The sequence below is a fragment of the Cnephaeus nilssonii genome (genome assembly GCF_951640355.1).
Source record: "Cnephaeus nilssonii genome assembly, chromosome: 19".
NCBI lineage: Eukaryota > Metazoa > Chordata > Mammalia > Chiroptera > Vespertilionidae > Cnephaeus > Cnephaeus nilssonii.
In genome coordinates this window covers 48,921,131-48,945,798 of record NC_137090.1, presented here as the reverse complement: position 1 = coordinate 48,945,798, position 24,668 = coordinate 48,921,131, and the positions used below count along the sequence as shown (strand labels likewise).

Here is a 24,668-nt window from a genome sequence, read left to right as displayed (position 1 = left end):
TGTCCAGCAGTCACAGTATTTTTTAATGTAGCTGCCGGACAGTATACAACTATGCCTGAGGCTCGTACTGTATTTCCGTCGACACTGCTGCTCTAAACATTGGTTCTCAAAGTGCTTCCCAGACCACAGCGTCAGCATCACCGGGACACGTAGAAATGCAAGTGCCCAGGCTCCACCGAGGTCCAGGGAGTCAGCAATGGAGGTGGTGGTGGCAGATCGGGGTCGGGGTCCAGGCAGCAGCGTGCACTTCATGAGCCTCCACATTCTGAGGCGTGCCAAGTTTGAGAAGTGCTTCAACCAGCACATGGCATCTGCCTTTAAGACTGCACTAAGTTCTGTGTGACGATTTTAGAGTTCCGGATTTCCCCCACGACCGCTGTGCAATTGAGAAGAATTTTTAGTTCCTTTCATCCGTGAGCTATTTACACGTTTTTCTTTTTGTAAGCTTTCCTGGGCAGTGCTTGGCAGCTTAACCATCAGCCAGTTGGTGAAAGTACTTACCAAATGTACCAAAGCAACGCCAAAGCGCATCCCTGCCGGACCATCTGTCACAAACCAGAAATCTCACGTGGCTGCTTTCAGGGACCAGGAAACAAAGCCAACAATGCAGCCAGGAGCCGGGCAAGATCCAGCATCAGTAGCTGAGACTGGGAGCTTTCCGTATCTGCTCTGCGTCCAAGAGATAGTGACAGAGGACAAGTGGCTTTTGCTTGGGAGGACGCGGAGAATTGCTTTCGCCTTTATGTCCTGCTTCCTGGAAAAGCTTCGAGCAACAAATCTTTCTCCAGTGGGATTCCCGTGGGAGGTGCAGGGGAACGAGCTGCTCCCTGGAGCGGCTTTGCGGCTGTGCATACTCCCCTGCACCGGGAGGAGACGCCGTGGCCAGCAGCCTGCCTGACTTACCGTGGTCAGATGTGCTGACAATACAGACTGGACCACCACGTCCCCGCTGCCTGGGCTCCTGTCCTCCGCCTCTTCGCCCTGCCTGTCCTCTCACCTCCTGCGGAGGAGGGGTGAGGCGACCTGCCCTCTGGCCCCCCGTGGGCAGAGGCTGCCCATGTGCAGAGGCAGCCTCACCCCTGTCCCCGCTGCCCTCTCGTTTGTTGGATTTGCAGACTGACCCTCTGCTCCCTGGGCCTTTTGTGAGGAGGAGAGATGGTAAAAGTACGAATCTGATTCTCCCACTTCTCTGTGTGACATTTACTGACCTTAGTGATGCAGGGAATCAGGTAGAGGAAAGCAGAACCAAGTGCACATCATTTGTATTAAAATTCCCTTAACTACAGTGGTTTCCCTTTTTTTTATTTGGTGTGTGGTCTGGGGAGTTTCCAAAGCCTAAATTCAGAATAGATTTTGCTTTGGGAACCTAGGGAGGCACCTGGGCATGCTTCTAGGCAGAGTGAATAGCAGCTGTTGTTTTCTGTTGAGAAGAGGTTGCTGACACCATGCACTGTTGTCATATACAGATTACACTGGTGACCTGATGGGCACTTTGAGAGGCCGGAGAGCTTGGGCGCAGCAACCCCGTTACTCTGAAATGGGGAACAGAAAAGTGATTCCGCAGTTCCTGGACAGCCACCGAGTGGCTTCTGCGTCAACTCCAAGGCCATTTGGGGCCTGTTTTAAACCAGAGTCACAAAGTGGGCCAGAAGATGTGTTTATGTTCACATCCAGTAAACTGCGAATATAAACACAATTTTCCCCACAATTTTTTTAAATTGTGAAAATCTTTAAGTGCATGCAAACCATCCTTTCAGTGTTAGCAATTTGTTTTTTATTTTTTTAAATATATTTTTACTGATTTCAGAGAGGAAGGGAGAGAGAGATAGAAACATCAATGTTGAGAGCGAATCATTGATGGGCTGCCTCCTGCACGCCCCGCACAGGGGATTGAGCCCGTAACCCAGACATGTGCCCTTGACCAGAATCGAACCTGGGCCCTTCAGTCCGCAGGCTGACACTCTATCCACTGAGCTCAACCAGCTGGGGTAGCAATTTGTTTTTTAAATTAATAATTTGTTAAAGATTTTGACCAAGATTGCTAAGACTTCCATCATCTTTCCTCCGAGGAAGCAGGCGATGGGAGTTCCTGTTTAATGAGGAGAATTTCAGTTTGGGATGATGTTCTGGAGATGATGGTGGTGACGGTTGCACAACACCGTGAATGTACTTAATGCCACTGAGCTCATAGTTAAAGTGGCACATTTTATGTTATGTATATTTTGCCACAATAAACATTTTAAAATAACTATCAGGGAAAATGGAGAAAAAAAAATAGACTAGCCTTTCCAGAGGTGGAACCAAAGCTTTGCCCAAATTATAACCCCCTCCCAATTTCCTTTTTCTTTTTAATGGAGGCATAGCATGCTTACCGTAAGAACATCAAGTTCCTTCATCTTAGACTCAGCTCACAGCTCACTGACGGTTGACTGTGTCTGTGGCGGTGTGACCCCACTCAGTCGAGATGTAGAACATTTGAGCACCAGAAGCTTCCTTCAACTCAGTAACGCCCTAGAGGTAACTCTGTCTGCCTTCTGTCCCCATCAGTTACTTTTGCCAATTCTTAACTTCTATGAACGGATCAGAGTATATAGTCCTCTGTGTCTGGTTTCTTTCACTTAGGATGATGTTTTTGAGATTCATTGGTACATTCATGATTTTTAAAAATTGCCTATAGTTTCTACCCCTTCTGTTGAAGAACATTTGGGTTTTTCTAGTTTTGGCTGTTATAAATAAAGCTGCTATGAACATTCTTTTTAAAATATATATATCTTTATTGATTTCAGAGAGGAAGGAAGAGAGAGAGGGCACAAGAGAGAGAGGGCAAGAGAGAGAGAGAGAAACATCAATGGTGAGAGAGAATCATTGATCAGCTGCTTCCTGCAGTACCCCTGGAGGTCAAGCCTATAACTCGGGCATGTGCCCTGACCAGGAATCGAATATACCTCTGGTTCATAGGTCGATGCTCGACCCCTGAGCCACGCCCGCTGGGCCGAACATTCTTTTGATGACCTGTGTCCTCATTTCTCTCGGGAACAGGCCCAGGACAGGCTGGCTGAATCCCAGGGTGCAAACGCTCAGTGTCAGTGGGCTTGGGCCAGTTTTCCCACTCTGTTGTCAGCTCGTCCCACCACCTCACTGGCACTTGGTATTAGCATTTCTTCTCTTTCAAGCTACTCTGGGGGGTGTGGCTCCCTGAAATGTAAACAATGCAAAGTGGAAAATGTTTTTTTAAATCACGAAAACCTTTGAACCCTAATTCTCCGTGAATGACCCCGAAGCCAGTGGAGGAGGATGGAGCAGGGCCTTTCGACCAGTGCAGTGGGCCGAGCTGCCCACGTCAGTCTCTGCTGATTGAGGGCTTTCCCATATGTTTTCTCCAGGTGTCCGATATATTCGATATATCCGTAAGGGCTCTGGGCACTCCCTGTCTCTGGGGTTTTGGAACAGGGATTTCCATCCCTTTTCATCTCACGGCACACAGTAATTACTGAATTCTGTGGCACACCAAAAAAGGTATTTTTTGCTGATTGGACAAAAAATAGATAAAATTTTGATTCATTTCACACTGGATGGCTATTCTTGTGCTGGCTGTTGTCACTTTTTATTTGACAACGTAAGGGAAAAGAGGTCAGTGCGCGTGACTAAATAGTCAGGTAGTGCATGTTTTAAAAATTCTTGCTGCAAACGGGTTGAAAAATCTCTGTTCTAGAACGATCCCTCTTCATGATGTTCTTTAGAGACTCACAGTGGTTGGGAGGAGTCCTGCGCTCTTTCTCACTGACTTGGTGTCGTTTCCGGACCAGCAGTGATAGGCCACTTAAGGCTCCCCTCTTTTTTTTCACCAGCAGATGAAACAATTTTATTTTATAGTTGTCTTTACAACCTCAAAATGTTTTTATGTATTATTTGTATAAAAACATTAGTGCAGCTAACTATACTTTCTAGAATATGACTACATAGAGCCTCTCCAAGAACATCGCACCCCATTGTATGGTTTCAGTGAAGCTGCTTGGAAAAAATTCACATCTGGACCGATTCCTAAAACATACCGCTCCACACTGCGTGTGTCGGTTCAGAGTGTAGATTATTGCCCCAGTGCTCGGTGCCGCTCTTGCACGTGTGACGCTGCGCTCACAGGTGGGGTTCTCAGCGGCTGCCCCGCTGGCTCGTCAGCCTTTCTGCAGGCTCATCAGCGGGCGGCAAGGCTGTGCCTTCCCTGTGGCCGTTCTTCCAGGCCTGCAGGCATGGAGCCACATCATCATCGTCATCCACCAACTCCGAGTCTCCACAACTGCAGGGAAGCACTCCTTGTATTAAGCCCCGTCCTGCAGGAAGTGTTTCTCTTAAAGCACGCAGACCACGCTCAACCAGCTCGCTTGGGCACTCCATTCTCTCAGACATGTTCTCTCCAAGGAAGTGCGAGCTGGTTGGGAACGGCTCCAGTGGACATAGCTCTGCAGTCAGAATAGTCAGCAGAGGGACAGGTTTGGAAAGCTGAGGGCCCAGATCATCATAACCAGCAATATGCAGCCCACACCGTGAGGTCTTCAGCTACATCTGTGCGTTGGTGTCTGGGTCTTGCCTCCCATTCTGGGGTTTCAGTGAAGTTGCAGAGACAAGAGGAGACACAGGAAGACGTCTGTCAAATACAAATCTGGAATCCCAACCCTCCTGGTGCATAAAGCCACGCCAGTCTCCACAGCAGTGGGTCCCACAGCTGAGATGGAATACGGTTGTTGACATGGAGGCTGCTCCTGATGGCCACGGGCTCCCACCGTGCTCCCTCGGGGCAGCCAGCACTGCCGGGGGTTCATTTCAAACCGGCTGTGGCTGAACGGCGTGGCTGAACGTCGTTTACAGCTTCCACTGCAGGTTCAATATGGTGACTCCTACCCTGGGGACTCCAGTGACATCATCGTCACACGGGTTGTGAAACCTGGAGAAAGGCCGGCTGCATGGGGTCCCCCGCTTAAACTTCAATTTCTTCCGACAAATGTTTGGTCTCCCTTTTCATGACAGAGAAGAGAGCAGAAAGGAGTGAGGGGTTCTGCTTTTCTTTCTGTCATTCGTTAACAGTGTTCTTTTGGCCTCCAAATAAACACGTCCTTTCTTCCCTTGGAACTCGTTGTCTACGGGAGACCCCGGGCGGAGTACTTGGTGTTGAGCACGGTAGATTCCAGGTCATGTACGTCTCTTTCCTCTGCTTCCTCCAGACATATATTTTTAAGTTAATTTTGTCCTTGAATTATTTTGTGCATTGCCATGTCCTGACTTTTTTGCATCTCACAGTTCTTTTTTCATCAGCTCCCATTCTTTAAAAAATATTTTCCCAGGAAAACAGGGTATTTAGGAATTCATTATTTGAAGTGTGGCACAATGGTATTATTCCCCTAATCTTATAATGTTCTTTGAAATGGTGGGAAAGATTATGCTCCAGCCTGTAAAAGACACACACAGCTGTGTCGAGCTTTGCATTTGTCCCCTTCGCACTGCCGTGCTCCGCAAAGGGCCACCGCCACACCATGACCGCTGGGCCGTGGGGTTGGTGTATGGCACTCCTTACTGAAAACGGGTCTCTTGATCCTTTTTCCCCTCTGCCTCTCTCTTAGCTCAAGAGGGCCAGCAGTGAGGACATGCTCAACAAGCCGGGAAGTACCACCGCTTCCGGGGTAGTTCGCCTGAAAAAGACTTCGACAGCCGGAACCCTCTCCGAGCTCACTGAGAGCCGCCTGAGGAGCCACCCAGGTAGGAGGGACGCAGGTCAGGAACGCATGTCTGAGGGGCCCAGGTCAGGGGGACCCAGCAGGCCACTCATCTTGGCCTAGGACAGCACGTCAGAGACGGATGCATCCCTCCCCTCATCAGGTATGTGTGTAGCACTTACTCTGGGCCAGGAACTGTTTTAGGCAACAACATCCAGCCCATGGAGTTACATCTAGCGGGGAGGACAGACAAGAACAGAAAGGTAACGGGGATGCCGTGGTTCCCGCTGTCCTCCAGTTGTGCATCTGCCATGGTGCCTGTGTGAAGTCCAGGCAAGGTGGCATATGTCCTGGTGTTGTCTTGGGGTGACAGGCACTGAGGAGTGAATGAGCCAGCTCTGTAGGTCCCTCACAGATGTGGTGTTCCACAGCCCATGGAGATCGGGATGCTCTGCAGTCTGAGTTGCTTAGAGGGCGGTGGCCATGGAAATGTGAACATTCTCAGTATTACTGTCTTTTTGAGAAAGAGAAAAGGTTTTATGATTTATTTATTGATTTCAGACAGGAAGGGCAAGGGTTGGAGAGATAAAAACATCATTGATGAGAGGGAATTATCGATTGGCTGCTTCCTGCACGTCCCAACCTGGGGACCGAGCCCGCAACCCAGGCATGTGCCCTGACCGGGAATCGAACCGTGACCTCCTGGTTCACAGGTCAATGCTCAACCACTGAGCCATGCCGGCCGGGCCAGAAAAGTTTTTTTAACCATTATATTTGAGTCCAGAACGTGGGAAACTTAAAACATGGAAGAATAGAGGAGTGACATCAGAGGCGGCGAGAAAGGCTACTCTGGTCTCTTACTTTGAAGTTACAAGTTGAACAGCTATAATTCAATAAAGGATTCCCTGCTCACCTACAAACACATCTGAGAGTCCTCACATGGAAACATCTGAAGGCAGGCGAGTGCGAGGAGCAGGCGGGTGGGAAAGGAGAAGAACAGAAGCGGGTGCCACAGGTGCAGCCCATCGCTCACCGCCGGTCTCGGGAGAGGGGAGGAATCGGATTGCCACCTGCAGCCGGAGGAGCAGAGAGATGCAGGGAGGTGAGCAGGCCTACGGCAGTGCTGGTATAGGCTGCACCCGGACCCAGTGACCTGGGCAGAGATGGTGCGGAGGTGCCGCCGTGGTTGTATGGTGTCTGCCACTGCAGGCAGGAAAACAGCCATGGGGCCAGGCTGGCGCCCCTCACCCTTCCAGACTAGCAGCCGGCCCCAGAAGGAGCTGTAGCCGTGAGTGTTGAGCTACAGAGCATGTTATCTGCTGTCCTGAGAACTGGAGAGCGAGAAACAGTCCCCCCTGAGCAGCAGGTGCACTTGGCAACTAATCGCAGTGACGGGCAAAGACACAAAGGCGAGGCAGCTGAGGTCTAGCAGTCACCATTACTGGGAGAACAAATCTACAGACACACCAACAGGCCTCTCCCAGCTCCCCCACCCCCACCCATCTCTGCAGAGAACAGCACTGGGATTTCACAGGCCTGGAACCCGATCCCTGACCATGTTGCCCCATGGGTGCAGAGCCCTGAAGCTGAGGTGACCTGGCCACAGAGGAGAAGCTCCCCTCCCCAGGGAATAGAAGACATTTTCCACCATCCAGCAGAGATCTGACAAACCAAAGCAATGCAAGAGAAATTTAAACATTTGTGCTTCAGTGTCACCTACTGGAGAACAAAAGAAAGACTTCTTATCAAGCTACTAAATAGAGAAGATACTCTTAAAAAAAAAAAAAGGCAGAAGTTCTGGTCAAGATGGTGGCATCGGTAAATGTGGTACTTGAATCCTCCCACAACCACATCAAAATTACAACTACAGAACAACCATCATTCAGAACTGCCTGCAACCTGGCTGAATGGATGTCCTACAACTAGGGATTTAAAGAAGAAGCCACATTGAGACTAGTAGGAGGGATGGAGATGCAGAACAGGATGGTCCCACACCCACATGTGGTCTATGAAAATTGGGAAGGATATCTCGGCTGCAGAGGTTCCTCCTGAGGAACCACGGGTCCTAGCCCCACAGCAGGCCAGGGTTCCAGTGCCAGGAAGAGAAGTCCCCACAACTTCTGGCTGTAAAAACCAGCAGGGATTGTGGCTGAGTTCCAGGCAGTTCCTCTTACAGGACCTGCACACGGACTTACTTGGGCTCACACTCTCTGAGCTCCAGTGCTGGGACAGCAGCTAGAAAGCTACCAGGGACATTCAGGGAGGAACTGAATTGTCTTACATTAGGGCAAGAGCTCAGGGTGGCAGCTTTCTGTCAGACAAAAGTGCTGGCAGAGGCCATTGTTCCTTTTCAGAGACACCCCTCATCCTGGCAATTCCATGAGACCCAACCCCATCTTGCTTGCAGGCCCATCCAAACTGTTTTGAGTAGTTTTTCCATACAAATGGTCTGTCTTGGCTCATGTTTCAGACTTTTCTAAAATCTCTCAAATAAGCAGCAGAATCTGGCCTCAGTATGCTCTGTACTCTGGCTAAGTGGCCCTAGACCTGGTACTAGCAGCAGCCAGTCTTGGTTCACAACTTGGCCTCACCTAGGCGCACCTCCAAGCCCAACACAAGTAGCAGCCATCTGCAGATCACTTTGCAGCTCATGCCGGCTGGCCCTGGGCAGAACACAGGTGGCAGCTGAACTTGGCCTGTGCCACCTGGGAGGCCTCAGAGCCAGCACACCTGGTAGATAGCTTCAGACCATGTCAAAGCACCACTCAACCACTTCTACAAGTGACGCACTCAAGGGACAGACTCAGCAGGCACCAGCACCCCATTGAAGTAAGTCCTGCTCTGTGGGATCGTCCCCTGCACATTTAATCCTCCACAGTGGTCAGTGGTTACAGCCAGTCCTTGCGGCCAATCGGACTGGGGGTAAATCCCTCTCATTGATGGTCTAATAGCAACCAAGGCTCAACTATAATAGGAGGTAATACACAGCCCACACGGGGTTGGGGTTGCATCCAGAGTACTCAGCTTAGGTGATTGGGAGAGCCTATGCCACTGGGCCCTACAGAGCACCTACTACATATGACCACTCTTCCCAGCTCAGGAGACATAGCAGCTCTACCTCATACATAGAAACAAACACAGGGAGGCTTCCAAATGAGGAGACAAAGAAACATGTCCCAAATGAAAGAATAGGACAAAACTCTAGAAAAAGAACTAAGCATAATGGAGACAGGCAATCTACTAGATACAGAGTTCAAAATACTGGTTATAAGGATGCTCAATGAACTTAGTGAGAACTTCAACAGCATTAAAAAGAACATGGAGACCATAAAAAAGAACCTGTCAGAAATGAAGTATGCACTAACTAAAATGAAGAATAATTTACAGTGAATCAACAGATAAATCAGATAATCAAATCAGTTCATCAGAAACATTTTAGGCCAGAAGGGGTTGGCAAGAAATATTGAAAGTGATCAAAAGCAAAGAACAGAAGAAATCTCCAGAAAAAGAACTAAATGAAATGGAAGCAAGCAAACTACTAAATACAGAGTTTTAAACAGTGGTTATAAGTATACTCAAGGTTCTTAATGAGAGCTTCAAGGGACTTGGTGAGAATTTCAAGGATCTTAGTGAGAATTTCAAGAACCTTAGTGAGAACATCAAAGACATGAAAAAGGACCAGTCAGAAATTAAGCATACACTAACTGAAATAAAGAATAATTCACAGGGATTCAACAGTAGAGGATTCTGAGAAGCAAATCAACACTTTGGAATATGAGGAAGAAAAACACCCAACCAGAGGAACAAAAAGAAAAAAAGAATCCAAAAATATAAAGATAGTGTAAGGAGGCTATGGGGTAACTTCAAGTGTACCATAATTTACATTATGGGGGTGTCAGAAGAATAAGAGAGAGAGCAAGATATTGAAAACCTATTTGAAGAAACAATGACAGGAAATTTCCTCTACTGGTGAAAGAAATAGACTTACAAGTCCAGGAAGTAGAGAATCCCAAACAAGAGGAATCCAAAGAGGCCCACAACAAGACACATCATAATTAAAATGCCAAAGGTTAAAGACAAAGAGAGACTCTTAAAAACAACAAGAGAAAAGCAGTTAGGAAGAAAAATGATATATGAACAATAAAATGGCAATAAGTAAATATCAACAACTGAATCTAAAAATAAAAATAAACAAGGAATCTAATGAACAAAATAAACTGATGAATAAAATAGAATCAGAGGCATAGAAACATGAAACAGACTGATGAATCTCAGAGGGAAGGGGTTCAGGAAAAGATTAATCAAAGAACTTACATGCATTACCTATGGACACAGACAATAGGGTGGTGAAGGCCTGGGGTGGGGCAGGGACCGGGAGGAGGGGGAGAATGGGGGAATGAAGGGGAACATCTATAATACTCTAACAATAAAGATTTAAAAATAAAAAATAGGTCTGAAATTAAAAAGCATTTAATTTAAAAAATAATAAGAAATAAATAAAAGAAAGTGATAAAAAGTAAGGATCTACAACTAAGATTACTCTACTCAGCAAAACTATCATTTAGAATTGAAGGTCAGATAAAGAGCTTCCCAGACAAGAAAAATCTAAAGAAGTTCATCACCACCAAACTAAACTAGTATTATATGAAATGTTAAAGGGTCTTCTTTAAGAAGAAAAAATATATATGAACAATAAAAACATATCTCAACAATTGAATCTACAAAAATAAGCAGAACAGAAACAGACTCATGGATACAGAAAACATTCTTATGTTTTCCAGATGAGAGAGGGGTTGGGATATGGGTAAAAAAGGAGAAGGACTAGCAAGTACAAATTGGTTGTTACAGAATAGTCATAAAGATGCAAAGTATAGCATAGGGAATATAGTCAATAATATTTCAAGAACTATGTATGGTGTCAGATGGGTGCGAGATATATTGGGATGATCACTTAGTAAGTTATATAATGTCTAATCACTGTAGTGTACATCTGAAACTAATATAATATTGTATGTCAACTGTAACTGAAAAAAATGATTTAAATAATATATATTAAAAAATCAGGTTTCATCCCCATAGATGCCTAGGCAGAAAAGGAATCCATCAAATACTGTGAGTAACCAAGGTAATGAGGCAGAAAGAAAGAAAGAAAATGAAAAACCTCCCAGGAAATAAACTTAAAGAAAATGGAAATATGTTATATAAATGACAGAGAATTCAATATTGCAGTTCTGAAAAAAAATCTACAAGATACAAAAAAATACAGGTAGACTGTTTAATGAAGTCAAATAAAGTCAACAAACAAAAGGATCACTTTACAAAAGAGAATGACACTTTAAAAAAGAACCAAATGGAAATTCTGTAGAAGAAGAGATAAAAAATGAACTAGCAAGCTTAGGAAAGAGAGCTGACCAGATGGAGCAAAAAATTAGTGATATCGAAGATAGAAATATACAGATGACACGGTAGAAGAAGAGAGACTTCAGGGTAAAAATAAAAATAAAGAAAGAACTCAATGAGAACGACCTGACTCCATCAGAAAGTGCAGTATAAGAATGATGGGTATACTGGAAGGCAGAGAGAAGGAGAAGGTAACAGAGGGCCTATTCAAATAAGTAGTTGATGAGAGCATCCCAAACCTGGGGACAGAGCTGGATCCTTGAGTCCAAGAAGCAAGCAGAACACCAATTATCCAAAAAGGCCATCTCCAAGGCACATTATATGAAAACTGTAAAAGATTAATGGAAATAAAAGAAATCTCAAGGCAGCCAGGGAAAAGATGAAGGAAATTCCATTTACAGTATCATCAGTTTTTTCAGCTGAAACCTTACAAGCTAAGAATCAAATATTCAAACCATTGAAAGAGAGAAATTACCAATTAAAAATAAAATATCTAGCAAAGTTAATCCTTTAAATATGAAGGAGAAATAAAGACTTTTTCAGACGTACAAAAGCTGAGGGAATTTACCACCACAATATCTCTGTTACAAGAAATACCAAAGGGAGTGTTGTACCTGAGACAAAAGGCAAAAATATACAAAACTATAAGTAAGATGACTGACAGACCGAAGCTGGATATTGCAACCCTTATTCAAAATAGATTATGATACACTTAAGTATAACATAAAGGATAAAGAAGGTAAAACATTTTTAAAAGAGAGAAAAATAGCTACTGAAATTCGGAAATGAACTCACAGCATAAATAAGGATACTTTGTGACAACAAAAACATAAAAAAGAAAGAAGTAAAGATCTGTACTTGTAAAGATAAGATGCATTCAGAAGAAAAAGAACTACTGTGTACATGAAACTTTCTTTTGCATAAACATAATGGTAACCATACACACACATACAAAAAACAGAACTGAGACACATACATTAAAAGAAGAGGAAACAGGGGAAAAATCATAGAATACCACCAAATCAAAACAACAGATAGAAACACAAGGGAAAAGAACAATGAAAGCCAGAGCTATCAGAAAACAAAAGATAAAATGGCTACAGGAAATCTTCATATATCAGTAGTCACTCTAAATGTAAATCGACTGAACTTAGCAATTAAAGGCACAGAGTAGCAGAGTGGGTCGCAAAACAAAACCCAACCATATGCTGCCTTCAGGAGACACATCTCAGCTACAAGGACAAATATAAACTCAAAGCGAAAGGTTGGAAAATGGTTCTCTAAGCAAATGGCACCCAGAGAAGAGCAAGTGTAGCCATCTTCTATAATAATAAAAGTGTAATATGCTAATTAGACCAGACAGCCAAACGACCCTCTGAACGTCATTCCGGACGTCCTTCGGGACGAAGCTGCGGTGGCGGGCGTCAAGGAAGAGGCTGTTGGGGGCGATCAAGCAGGCAGGCAGGCAGGCAGGCAGAGTGGTAAGGGTGATCAGGCAGGCAGGTGAGCAGTTAGGGGCAATCAGGCAGGCAGGCAGAGTGGTTAGGGGCGATCAGACAGGCAGGCAGAGGGGTTGGGGCAATCAGGCAGGCAGGCAGAGTGGTTAAGGGTGATCAGGCAGGCAGGTGAGCAGTTAGGGGCGATCAGGCAGGCAGGCAGAGTGGTTAGGGGTGATAAAGCAGGCAGGCAAGCAGTTAGGAGCAATCAAGCAGGCAGGCAGAGGGGTTAGGGGTGATGAGGCAGGCAGGCAGAGTGTTTAGGGGCGATCAAGCAGGCAGGTGAGTAGTTAGGGGCATCAGGCAGGTTGGCAGAGTGGTTAGAGGCGATCAGACAGGCAGGCAGAGGGGTTAGGGGTGATGAGGCAGGCAGGCAGAGTGTTTAGGGGTGATCAAGCAGGCAGGTGAGTAGTTAGGGGCATCAGGCAGGTCGGCAGAGTGGTTAGGGGCGATCAGGTAGGCAGGTGAGTGGTTAGGAGCAATCAGGCAGGCAGGCAGGCCAGCAGTCCCGGATTGCGAGAGGGATGGCCGACTGCCGATCCCTGCAGGATCAGGACTAAACTGGCAGTCGGACATCCCCCGAGGGGTCCTGGATTGCGAGAGGGTGCAGGTTGGGCTGAGGGACCCCCCCACCCCTTGTGCGTGAATTTCGTGCACTGGGCCTCTAGTGCTTATATATGACAAAATAGATTTCAAGATTTTAAAAAAGGTGACAAGAGACAGATATGGACAGTTTATGATGATAAAAGGGACAGTACATCAAAAAGACATAGCACTTCTCAATATATATGTACGCAATCAAGGAGCACCAAAATATATAAAGTAACTACTACCAGAACTAAAGAGAAAAACTGACAAAAACATACACACACACACACACACACACACACACACACACACACACACACATATATATATATATCAATTTTATTTTTTATTTTTTAATATATTGATTTTAGAGAGGAAGGAAGAGGGAGAGAGAGAGATAGAAACATCAATGATGAGAGAGAATCATCCATTGGCTGCCTCCTGCACGCCCCCTACTGGGGATCAAGCCCGCAACCCAGGCATGTGCCCTGGGCCGGAATCGAACCTGGGACCCTTCAGTCCGCAGGCTGACACTCTATCCATTGAGCCAAACCAGCTAGGGCATACTTATAGTTGGGGACCTAAATACCCACATTGACAGCTATGGATAGAGCATCCAAACAGAAAATCAATAAGTAAATACCAGCCTTAAATGACACATTAGACCAAATGGACATAACATTTACAGAGCCTTTCATCCAGAGCACCAGATTATACATTCTCTAGGGCAATGGAGCATTCTCAAGAATAGACCATATGTTGGAACACCAAGCTGGTTTCAGTAAATTTAAGAATATTGAAATCATACCAAGCATATTCTCCAGTCACAGTGCTTTGAGATTGGAAATCAACTGCAAAAACAAGGTGGGGGGAAACACAAATATGTGGAGATTAAACAACATGCTACTAAAAAATGACTGGGTTAAAGAAGAAATAAAAGGAGAGATCAGAAGATACACAGAGACAAATGAGAACGACAACACTACATCTCAAAACTTTTGTGATGCAGCAAAGTAGTAATAAGAGGGCAGTCCATATTATTACAGGCCTACCTCAAGAAGCAAGGAAAATCCTAAATAAACAACCTAACATTACACCTTAAAGAACTCAAAAAAGAACAAATGCAGCCCAAAGTCAGCAGAAGAAGGAAATAAAAATTAGATAAGAATTAAATAAATTAGAGATAAAAAAGACAGTATGAAAAATTAATGCAACAAAGAGCTGCTTCTTTGAAAAGATTAATAAAATTGACAAACATATGGAAAAAGGAGAAGGCTCAAACAAAATCAGAAACGAAAGATGAGAAGTTACAATGGACACCACAGAAATACAAAGGATCATACTAGAATGCTATGAAAGAATATATGTCTTCAAATTCAATAGCCTAGTAGAAGTGAACAAGTTCTTAGACATATATAACCTTCCTAGACTAGATTCATGAAGAACTGGAAAATTTAAGTAGACTTATCAACAGTGAGGAAATTGAAACAACTGTCAAAAACCTCCCCAAAAGTAAAAATCTAGGAGAAGATGACTTCTTTAGTGAATTCTACCAAACATTCAAAGAAGATCTCAAACTCTTAAAAAAAAAAAATGAAGAAGAGGCAATACTTCCTAACACATTTTATGAGGCCAACATTACACCATACCAAAACCTGGCAAGGATAACACACAAAAAGAAAACTAAAGACTAATAGCTCTGATGAATACAGATGCAAGTCCTAAACAAAATACTAGCAATTCTAATACAACTAGTACATTAAAACACACACACACACACACACACACACACACACACACACACACACACACCATGATCAAAGGGGGTTCATTCCAGGGGCACCAGGATGGTTCAACATTCACTAATCATTCAAAGTGATACACTGCATTAACCAAAGAAAAGATAAAACTTAGATGATCTCATCAATAGATGCAGAAAAAGCATTTGACAAGATACAACATCCATTTGTGATTAAAATACTCTAAAATGGATATAAAAGGAAAGTACCACAACATAAGAAAGGCCATATATAACAGAGCCTCTGCTAATAGCATACTCTATGGTGAAAAATAGAAGCTTTTCCCCTAAGTTCAGGAACAAGACAGAGATCCCCACACTTAGCACTATTACTCAACATACTACTAGAAGTCCTAGCCAAAGCAGATAAGAGAAAGAAATAAAAGGCATCCAAATTGGGAATAAAGAGGTAAAATTGTCACTTTTTGCAGATGACATGATTTTTATCTAGAAAACCCTAAAGACTCCATCAAAAAACTATTAGAAACAATAAAAAAATACAGTAAAGTTACAGAATACAAAATCAATGTACAAAAGTCCATTGCATTCCTATATACTAACAATGAAATTTCAGAAAAATAAATTGAAAAACAGTTTCTTTTGCAATTGCAACAAAGAGAGTACAATACCTAGGAGTAAACTTAACAAAGGGTATGAAGGACTTGTACACTGAATATAAGGACACATATGTAATACCTTAATCAATAAAGAAATTTAAAAAATAAAAAAATAAAAGACATTAACGGAAATTGAAAAAGGCACAGAGCAATGGAAAGATATCTTGTGTTCATGGTTAGGAAGAATCAACATAGTTAAAGTGGCCATATACCCAAAGCAATATATATATTTAATGCAATCCCTATACAAATCCAATGTTATTTTTTAAAGAAATAGAACCAAAAAAAAAATCATCAGATTTATATGGAACCACAAAAGACCCCTGGTAGCCAAAGCAATACTGAGAAAAAAGAACAAAGCCAGAGGTATCACCCTCCCTAACTTTAAATTACACCACAAAGCCACAATAATTCAAACAGCATGGCAATGGCAAAAAAAACATACACAGGCCAATGGAACAGAATTGAGAGCTCAGAATAAACCCACAGGTATATGGGTAAATAATGACAAAGGAGCCAAAAACATACAATGGAGCAAAGAAATCCTCTTCAGTAAATGGTGCTGGGACAATTGGAAAGCCACATGCAAAAGAATGAAACTAGACTGCTATTTGTTACCATACACAAAAGTTAACTCAAAATAGATCAAACACCAGTATTTAAGACCCGAAAGAGCAAATTACATAGAAGGAAACATAAATACTAAACTTAGGAACCTTGGCCTTAGGGAGGATTTTATGAATTTGATCTCAAAGGTAAGGGAAGTAAAAGTAAAAATAAATGAATGGGATATATCAAACTAAAAAGCTTCTGTACAGCAAAAGAAACCACTAATAAAACAAAAAGGCAACCAACTGAGTGGGAGAAGATATATGCAAACAACACCTTAGATAAGTTGTTAATATCCAAAATATATAAAGAATTCATATAACTCAACAACAACAAAATTGAATTAAAAAATGGGCAGAGGTCCTGAACAAATACTTCTACAGAGACGTTCAAGTGGCCAAGAGATATATGAACAGATGTTCAATTTCACTAACTATTAGAGAAATGCAAATCAAAACTGCAATGAGATACCACCTCACACCTGTTAGGATGGCTGTTATCAACAAGACAAGTAATAGCAAGTGTTGGAGAGACTGTGGAAAAAAGGGAACCCTCATTCACTGCTGGTGGGAATGTAGATGGTGCAGCCACCATGGAAAACAGTATGGAGGTTCCTCAAAAATTAAGAATGCAATTACCATATGATCCAGCAACCCCTCTTCTATCTACTTAAAAAATTTAAAGACATTTATTTGTAATGATATATGCATCCCTATGTTCATTGCAGCATTATTCATGGTGGCCAAGACATGGAAATAGCGGAAGTGTCCTCTGATAAGAAAGTGATACATACAGGGTGTCCCCCAAAATGTAGACACATATTAACAGCTGATGGCTCGATTTTGAAAATGAAATGTATTTTAGTAAACACTGTCTTCATAATTATTCAGTGTGTGTGTGTACATTTTTCAGACACCCTGCATATACAATGGCAGCGCCCATCAGCTTTGGCTGCCCTGTAGCAGGTGCCGCCTCTCCTGCACTTGCACAGCAGTGTTAGGGGGTCATTGGGCCACATTTTGTCTTTGTTTTACATGGACAAAAGCAGAGAAAGGAAGGAGATGATTTTTTTGTGTTAGAAAGGGCACCCCGCTTTGCATGCTCACTGGACTTACATTCATTCTCTAGAGATTCAGCTGTAAAGGAAAATAATAAAAGAAAATGAGAAGAATGCTAGCACTATGTAGTTGGTTTCCTGTTAAAAGGAAGATATAATTATAAATTATATATAGACTCCTTGGGGACAGAATTTTCTTTATGGCTTAAGACTTTCCCTCAAGTCTTATTGTTGAACTTTTGGCTTTGTGCCAATTTTTTTGTAATGGATGCTATTATCTGTGCTTTCAACTGTGTTATTTTTGAAAAGGATCTTGTCATCTTACCTAATAATAGACAAACATGCTAAGTGATCGTACCTTTGCGATGCCCACAGCCAATCAGGAGTGAGTATGCAAATTAACCCAACAAAGATGGTGGTTAATTTGCATACACGCCCACCAAGCTGCTGGGGATGGGGCAGGACACTTGCATCGTCGCCATGGTGTTCCACCCCGCCCCCCGGCCGCTCTAGGCCTCTGAGCGGCGTAGGAAGGTAGAAACGCAGCTCCGGCCAGAGCAAAAGCGGTGCCGGCAGCCAGGGAAAGGAAGGCCCATTCTGGCACGAATCTTCATGCATCAGGCTTCTAGTCCTATTAATAAAAGCCTATGTGATCTTCATACCCTCATGCCGTGACACCCTCACACCACAATGAGCAATCACCAGGAGGCTGTGTGTGTGTGGGCGGGGGCTTGACGCTGCGTGTGCAGTGTGGAGGTGGGTCCCGTGGCTCTGCGTGGTGAGGCCTGGGAGGTTCCGTGGCTCCACGCGGTGTGGAGGGGGCGCCCGCGGCTCCAGCCTACCTCTTTGGGGCAATCCATTGAGGAGCCCCGGATGGGTGGGCGGGGTCTACCTCTTTGGGGCGATGGATCGTGGGGCTCCCACACTGTGAGAGGGCACAGGCCCGGCTGGGAAACCTCTCCCCGCCACCCTGGGTGCACGAATTTTATGCACCGGGCCTCTAGTGAAATTATAAAACAGTATTGTGGTTTTAACCTCACCATAGTTAAACCTACCATCAGCTTGTATTGCACCCTTTCTTGGGAATTGATCTGTCCTTAGGAAGAACCGTCAAACCTAGTACCAGAGAAATAATGGTAATGGACCTGGAGAGCATTATGCTAAGTGAAATAAGCCAGTTGGAGAAAGGTAAATATCACATGATCTCACTCATTTGTGGAATATAATGAACAACATAAACTGATGAACAAAAATAGATCAGGGACAGAGAAACACAGAACAGACCGGCAAACCTCAGAGGGAAGGAGGGTGGGGGAGGGTTAGAGATCAACCAAAGGACTTGTACGCATATTAGCATAACCAGGTGATGAGGGTTGAACACCAATCCCTTTTGGAGAAGCACTTGGCCAATAATTACCAGTCTTTTGGTAATAATTTTATGGTTGCTCACACTTACATGTCGTGCTAATTCACCATCTAACCCAGGGGCTATGGAGCCTTGTCTAGGCTCTGTCTAGGTTCTGGCATCCAGCTTTGCACTGTGCCCTGAGCTCTGCCAGTTGGCATCAGCCATGGGGCAGGGCCGCAGCCACGGTCTCCACGGACCAGCTGCTGCCTGCTTCCTGTGGCCCCTCTACTGGCCTGTTACCTCCCTGTATTCCGACAGCAGCCTGAAGGAGAGCCTGGCGTTTTAATCAGATCAGGAAACTTGGCTTCATAGAGTTCAAATGATGTTTCCACACTCCACATCCACTCCTCTAATTTTTTTAAAATATATTTTATTGATTTTTCACAGAGAGGAAGGGAGAGGGATAGAGTGTTAGAAACATCGATGAGAGAGAGACACCGACCAGCTACCTCCTGCACACCTCCCACTGGGGATGTGCCCGCAACCAATGTACATGCCCTTGACCGGAATCGAACCTGGGACCTTCCAGTCCGCAGACTGACGCTCTATCCACTGAGCCAAACCGGTTTTGGCAACTCCTCTAATTTTTAAAACATCAATATTATTAACAGATCTGCATTGCAGCCCAGATATGTTCCTCTTCCCGTTCTCTCCACGGTATCCTTTGGGTATATCTCATCTTACCCGGTAGGCATGGGTTTTAGAGGATAGGATGGTCCTTGTGCACAGGCCGTGGTCCTCCCTGCTACCTCATTAACTGCACATCTCAGGGTCACATGAAATGTTGAGCCCCCACCGAGCTATGAAGGAATCCAGCCACTAGATGGCAGCCTCCTCAAAAACACTGCTGTGCTCTTGCGCTTTGAGTCCTGGTTCCGAAGAAAGGTTTCATTACCAGACTAGAACCAATCCTCCTTTTAGTCATTAGTTAATTCAGCAAACATTTTTGAGTGGCTGCTCTGTGCCCAGCACTGTTGTAGGCAAGAGGGACCACCAGGGGACAGGACAGCGCCTGACTGCATGTGGAAAGGGGAGACCAGGCCAGAGGCTATGCTGGACACCAGGAAGGAGGCGCCTAGACGGGGTGCAGCCGGAGAGCGGGGTCAGTAGTTGGGTTCTGGTGTTATTTTGAAGTGTAGAGTCAACAGTACTAAACTCTCCTGATGGATTTATTTATGTATTTATTTATTTATTGTTTAAAGTATTAAATATGTCTCCTTTTCCCCATTGACCCCTCCCCGGCCACTCCCACCCCCCAGGACAAGCCCCCACCACCCCAGTGTCTGTGCCCATGGGTTATGCTTATATGCATGCGTACAAGTCCTTTGGTTGATCTCTAACCCTCCCCCGCCCTCCACTACCTTCCCTCTGAGGTTTGCCCGTCTGTTCCGTGTTTCTCTGTCTCTGGATCTATTTTTGTTCATCAGTTTATGTTGTTCTTATATTCCACAAGTGAGTGAGATAATGTGATATTTATCTTTCTCTGCCTGGCTCTTTTCACTTAGCATAATGCTCTCCAGGTCCATCCATGCTGTTGCAAATGGTAAAAGTTCCTTCTTTTTACAGCAGCGTAGTATTCCACTGTGTAGATGTACCACAGTTTTTTAATCCACTCATCTGCTGATGGGCACTTAGGCTGGTTCCTAATCTTAGCTATTGTAAATTGTGCTGCTATGAACATAGGGATGCATATATCCTTTCTGATTGGTGTTTCTGGTTTCTTGGGATATATGCCTAGAAGTAGGATCGCTGGGTCAAATGGGAGTTCCATTTTTAACTTTTTGAGGAAACTCCATACTGTTTTCCACAGTGGCTGCACCAGTCTGCATTCCCACCAGCAGTGCACAAGGGTTCCTTTTTCTCCACATCCTCGCCAGCCTGATGGATTTATTTTTTAATTGTGGTAAAATAACAGGACATACAATGTATCATATTAAGCATTTCTAAGTGTGCAGGCCAGGGATATTAGCATGCTTACATTGTTGTGCAACCATCATTAACATCCATCTCCAGAATCCTTTTCATCTGCCAAAACTGAAACTCTAATCATTGAACAGTAACTCTTCATTCCTCCCTCTCTCAGCCCCTGCTAACCATCATTTCACTTTCTGTCTCTATGAGCTGGCCTATTCTTGGTATTTCATATAATTGGAATTATGCAATATTGTCCTTTAATGTCCGGCTTATTTTACATAGTATAATGTCTTCAAGGTTCATCCAGGTGTTAGAATTTCCTTCCTTTCAAAAGGCTGAGTAATATTCCATTGTATGGCTGTACCACTTTTGTTCATCCATTCACCCATCAGTGGACATTTGTATTGTCGCCATCTCTTGGCTACTGTGAATAGCATTGCTGTCTGAGCCCCTGCCCTCGGTCCCTTTGGTATATCCACTCACAGTGGGATTGCCAGATCCTCACGGATGGGTTACAGGCAGTGGGGTTTGGTGAGGTGAGACCTGGTGAGTACCCAGGTGATGAGGGTTGAACACCAATCCGTTTTGGAGAAGTACTTGGCCAGAGGAGGCTCCTGTAGCCCCACAGGGGAAAACAAAAGTGCTCATGATTCAATATATGGTACCTTTAAAAGCATGTCACTGTTCTTAATTGACATCCCACTGTTTTCTAAAAGTTAAAAATAATTGAATGTTCTATGCCAATTTCACCTTGCCCAACTCTGTGTTAATACTCCTTTAATTTTAAATGATAGCCTTGCTAGAGTAATGTTGGTCGTAGGTCCTTGCTTGTTACCACTTTGAATATTTTGCACCTACCCTTCTAGCCTGAAATGTTTCTGTTGAGGAATCAGCTGACAGTCTTAAGGGAGGCCCCTTGTAGGTAACTAACTGCTTTATTTTCTTGCTGCTTTTATGATTCTCTCTTTGTCTTTAAACTTTGGCATTTTAATTGTGATGTGTCTTGGTGTGGGTCTCTTTGGGTTCATCTTATTTGGGACTTTCTGTGCTTGCTGATCTTGTGTGTCTATTCCTTCACCAGGTTAGGGGAGTTTTCAGCCATTATTTCTCCAAATAGATTCTTGACCCCTTTCTCTCTCTTCCTCTCCCTTCCTCTCTAAAATCAATAAAAACACATTTTAAAAAAAGGTGTGCAGAGGACCTGAAAATACACCTCTCCCAAGAAGACATATGAACAGCCAATAGATATATATGAAAAGATGTTAAACCTCATTCTCTCTCTCTCTCTCTCTCTCTCTCTCTCTCTCTCTCTCTCTCTCTCTCTCTCTCTTCTTCTGGTACCTCTATGATGTGGATGTTGTAAACTTGATGTTGTTCCAGAAGTTCCTTAAACTATCCTCATTTTTATTTATTCTTTTTTTCCCCCTGTTTTGATTGGTTATTTTCTGGTACTTTGTCTTCCAACTTTCTGATTTGATCCTCTGCTTCATCTAAATTGCTGCTGATTCCACCTAATGTAATCTTCATTTCAGTTATTGTAGTCTTCATTTTTGCCTGGCTCATTTTTATGGTTTCTATGTCATTTTTTTAATGCTTACTATCTTTTTGTTGAAATTCTTACTAAGTTAATCGAACATCCTTATAGCCATGTTTTGAACTCTGTATCTGGTAGATTGCTGGATCCTCTTCTCCCTCCACCCCCCTCCCTCTGGGAACCACTACATTGCAGTTTGTGTTCATGAGTTTCAGATCCCACATATGAGTGAAATCATATGATTCTTAGCTTTTTCTGTCTGACTTATTTCACTTAGCATAATGTTCTCAAGGTCCATCCATGTTGTTGTAAATGACACAATTTCATCGTTTCCTACGACTGAGGAGTACTCCATTGTGTGTATGGGCCACGTCTTCTTTACTCAGTCCTCTATCGCAGGGCCCTTGGGCTGTTTCCATGTCTTGGCCACCATGAATAATGCTGCAACGAACATAGGGGTGCATAGATATTTGCATATTAATGATTTCGAGTTTTTTGGGTATATACCCAGGAGTGGGATTGTTGGGTCGTATAGTAGCTCTATTCTTAATTTTTTGAAGAATCGCCAGACTGCTTTCTATAATGGTTGTACCAGTCTACATTCCCACCAGCAGTGAATTTTTTCACAACTTCTCCAAAACTTGTTATTGCTTGTCTTGTTGATAATGGCCACTCTAACAGGTGTGAGGTGGTATCTCATTGTAGTTTTGATTTGCATTTTCCTAATTGCTAATGAGGTTTAACATCTTTTCATATATATCTATTGGCTGTTCATATGTCTTCTTGGGAGAGGTGTATTTTCAGGTCCTCTGCACACCTTTTTTTAAAATGTGTTTTTATTGATTTTAGAGAGGAAGGGAGAGGAAGAGAGAGAAACATCAATAATGAAAGAGAATCATTGATCAGCTGCCTCCTGCATGCCCCCTACTGGGGATTGAACCCGCAACCTGGGCACGTGCCCTTGATGGGAATTGAACCCAGGACCCTTCAGTCCTCAGGCCGACGCTCTATCCACTAAGCCAAACCAGCTAGGGCTTCTGCCAACTTTTTGATTGAGTTGTTTGCTTGGTATTGAGTCTTATGAGTTATTTCTATATTTTGGATATTAACCCTTTGTTGAAACTGCTGATTGCAAATATCATCTCCCATCTGGTTGGCTGCCTCTTTGTTTTGTTGTTTCTTTTGCTGTGCAGAGGCTTTTCAGTTTGATGTAGTCCCATTCATTTATGTTTGCCTTTACTTCCTTGCTTTGGGGGTCCAGTTCATAAAATGTTATCTACGACCAAGATCTATAAGTTTGGTTCCTATATTTTCTTCTCTGTAACTTATTGTTTTGGGTCTTATATTTAGGTCTTTGATCCATTTTGAATTAATTGTTGTACATGGGGACAAACTGTAATCCAGTTTTATTCGTTTGCATGTGGCTTTCCAGTTTTCCCAGCACCATTTATTGAAGAGACTATCTTTACTCCATTGTGTGTTTCTGGCTCCTTTATCAAAAATTATCTGTCCATATATGTGTGTTTTTATAGCTGGGCTCTCTGTTCTGTTCCATTATCTGTGTGTCTGTTTCTCAGCCAATACCATGCTGTTTTGATTATCGTAGCTCTGTAGTATAATTTGAAGTCAGGTAGTGTGATACCTCCAGCTTGGTTCTCTTTTCTCAAGATTGCTTTGGCTATTTGGGATCTTTGGTGGTTCCATACAAATCTGATGATTTCTCATCCTACCTAATAAAAGAGTAATATGCAAATTGACCCTAATTCTACTACACCCACAAGCCATGCCCACCAGCCAATCAGAGCGAGTATGCAAATTAACACAACCAAGATGGCTACAGCCACGGAGAAAGTAGGAGGGAGGCTTGGGTTTCCAAGGCGATAGAAGAAGACAAGCTTTCCCCTCCCCTGCTTGGCCTAAGCCTCCACTCAAGGCTACAAAGTTTCAATTATAGAAGGTAAACAAATCCAAACAGAAATGGCTGCTGGCCACAGAGTGAGCAGGAGGCTTGGCTCTGCTCCAGGATACAAAGTTTCAATTGTAGAAGGTAAATAAATTCCAGATACCAGGGCCTCCTCTTGGGTCGCCAGGGGGTGTGGCTGGCCTACAAACCACCACAGGCCCCTCGCTCAGGCCGCCCCATGCCCCAAGGGAACCCCTACCCTGATCCGGGACACCAGGGCAAACAAGCTGGCCCCCACCCGTGCACCAGGCCTCTATCCTATCTAATAAAAGAGTAATATGCAGATTGACCATCACTCCAACACACAATATAGCTGCCCCCATGTGGTCAAAGATCCTGCCCCCATGTGGACACGAGATGGCCACCACAAGATGGCCAGCAGGAGAGGGCAGTTGGGAGGCACCAGGTCTGCAAGGGAGGGCAGTTGGAGGCGATCAACCCTGCAGGGGAGGGCAGTTAGGGGTGACCAGGCCGGCAGAGGAGGGAAGTTGGGGGCAAACAGGCTGGCAGGGGAGCAGTTAGACATCAATCAGGCTGGCATGGGAGTGGTTAGGGGGTGATCAGGCTGGCAGGCAGGCG

At 44.0% G+C, this 24,668-nt stretch overlaps 1 protein-coding gene across 6 annotated transcripts in view; it reads left to right on the top strand.

Moving 5' to 3' along the window:
* Positions 1–24,668, top strand: part of SPECC1 (sperm antigen with calponin homology and coiled-coil domains 1) — a 256,884-nt gene that overhangs the window by 64,361 nt on the left and 167,855 nt on the right. For all 6 annotated transcript variants that reach the window (XM_079797262.1, XM_079797264.1, XM_079797265.1 and 3 more), the window contains one exon: positions 5,613–5,748. In XM_079797262.1, the coding sequence (XP_079653388.1) occupies positions 5,613–5,748 (136 nt within the window). The remainder of the gene's footprint in view (positions 1–5,612; positions 5,749–24,668) is intronic.